The 1,491-nt window shown below is 67.0% G+C and overlaps 1 protein-coding gene across 1 annotated transcript; it reads right to left on the bottom strand.

Moving 5' to 3' along the window:
* Positions 1-318: 318 nt before the first annotated feature.
* On the bottom strand, positions 319-957 carry EMIHUDRAFT_249205 (hypothetical protein; the record flags this gene model as incomplete). The annotated part of the gene is made up of 3 exons (XM_005760464.1): positions 319-339; positions 532-601; positions 689-957. 3 exons carry the CDS (start codon positions 955-957, stop codon positions 319-321), a joined length of 360 nt encoding a protein of 119 aa, XP_005760521.1.
* Positions 958-1,491: the final 534 nt, after the last annotated feature.

Below are 1,491 nucleotides of genomic sequence, written 5' to 3'. Positions count from 1 at the left end.
CCAGGTCGATGACGACGCGCCTGCGGGACGCGTCGTGGACGCGGCGTGTGTCGAGGACGTGTCGTGCACGTGTCGAGGACGTGTCGAGGACGTGTCGTGCACGCGGCGTCTGTCGAGGAGTGTCGTGGTCGTGTCCCTCGACAGCTCGACAGTGACGGGTCACGCGCCTTGGCTGGTGGAAGGCGCCCACCAAGTTCTTGCCGCTCGGCACGTTGATGGCCGTCTTGCCGCCGACGGACGAGTCGAGCATCGCCATCATCGAGGTCGGCACCTGCACCACCGGCACGCCGCGCATGTACGTCGCCGCGACATACCCAGTCAGGTCGCCGACCACTCCGCCTACAGGAAGCTTCCGAGAAGGTTCCGAGGAGCTTCGGGGAGCGTACCTAGTCAGGTCCCCGAAGCGACGGGGCGAGGCGGGGGGGCGGAGAGGCTGGCGGCGGCGCAAGGGCCGGTGCGAGAGTGCGAGGTGGTGGCCGGAGCAGGTGAGGCTTGGGCGGAGCTGGCGGCCATCGCGCCTCCGAGGGCGACCATGCACGTGTCTCGCTGGCAGCGGTGCTCGAGCATATGGTCCTCGATCTGCTGCTTGTACATGCGACACCTGCCGCAGGGTTGCGGGTGGCCAGTGTGAGAGCATGCGCACAGCCACACGGAGGACACGGCAGCGGCGCGAGCGGCGGCGGCGCACTTGGAGTTCTCTCCCGGCTTGACCTGGAAGGTGAGCGGCGTGTGGCCGGCCGCCACGAACGCGTCCACCAGTGTCTGCCCGTAAAGGCCGAAGACCGTCTCGTCCGACACGATGACGAATCGGGATGCCTTGATGCCTGCCGCCAGCGCCATCTCTGGCACCTTGCGGAGCAGGCCGTGGCCGATGTGGACCTCGGAGCCACCAATTACCTGAACGACCCGAACTTCACCGCCGTTGCGGCGACGCTTCGTCGGCGACTCAGTCGACATGAGGTCACCGTCGTCCGTGGTGTCCGCGTGGGGCGAGATCTCCGACACACTGAACTACACTGCGTGGCGAAAAAGAATTTTCCCAGCGCACTTGTGCCCTTGCCCTCTGGAGAGCCACACACAGCACTTCCAACGCTCCCTAAGGGGACTCTGGGCTCTCGCCTTTCAATTTTTCCGACGAGCTGTCCTTGCGCATCGGCTCCAGCTCGTCTGTGCTCGAGCGGCGGGGCGCGTTCGACGCGCTGGCCGGGCTCACGACCATGAGCACCTGATTGGGGGCGCGCGATCCCCGCTGCAGTCGGGCCACGGCTGCGGCGGCCGGTGGGAGGGCCGTGGCCGGTGCGCGCCAGCGAGGCGAGGAAGGCGGCGAGCAGCATGAGCGAGCAGAAGAAGAAGGCCGTGACGGAGTCCATGTTGTTGAGCAGCACCGTGACCACCACGCCGTTGAGCGGGACGCGGAAGAGGTTGTACACGGTAGCCCGTACCTCCTCCGGAACTAGCCGCGACTTGACCGTCCCGATGGCGGGCCAGTAG

This window comes from Emiliania huxleyi, assembly GCF_000372725.1.
Source record: "Emiliania huxleyi CCMP1516 unplaced genomic scaffold EMIHUscaffold_751, whole genome shotgun sequence".
Taxonomy (NCBI): Eukaryota; Haptophyta; order Isochrysidales; family Noelaerhabdaceae; genus Emiliania; species Emiliania huxleyi.
Note: the sequence above shows the minus strand (reverse complement) of the source record. Positions and strands in the feature narration are given on the sequence as shown.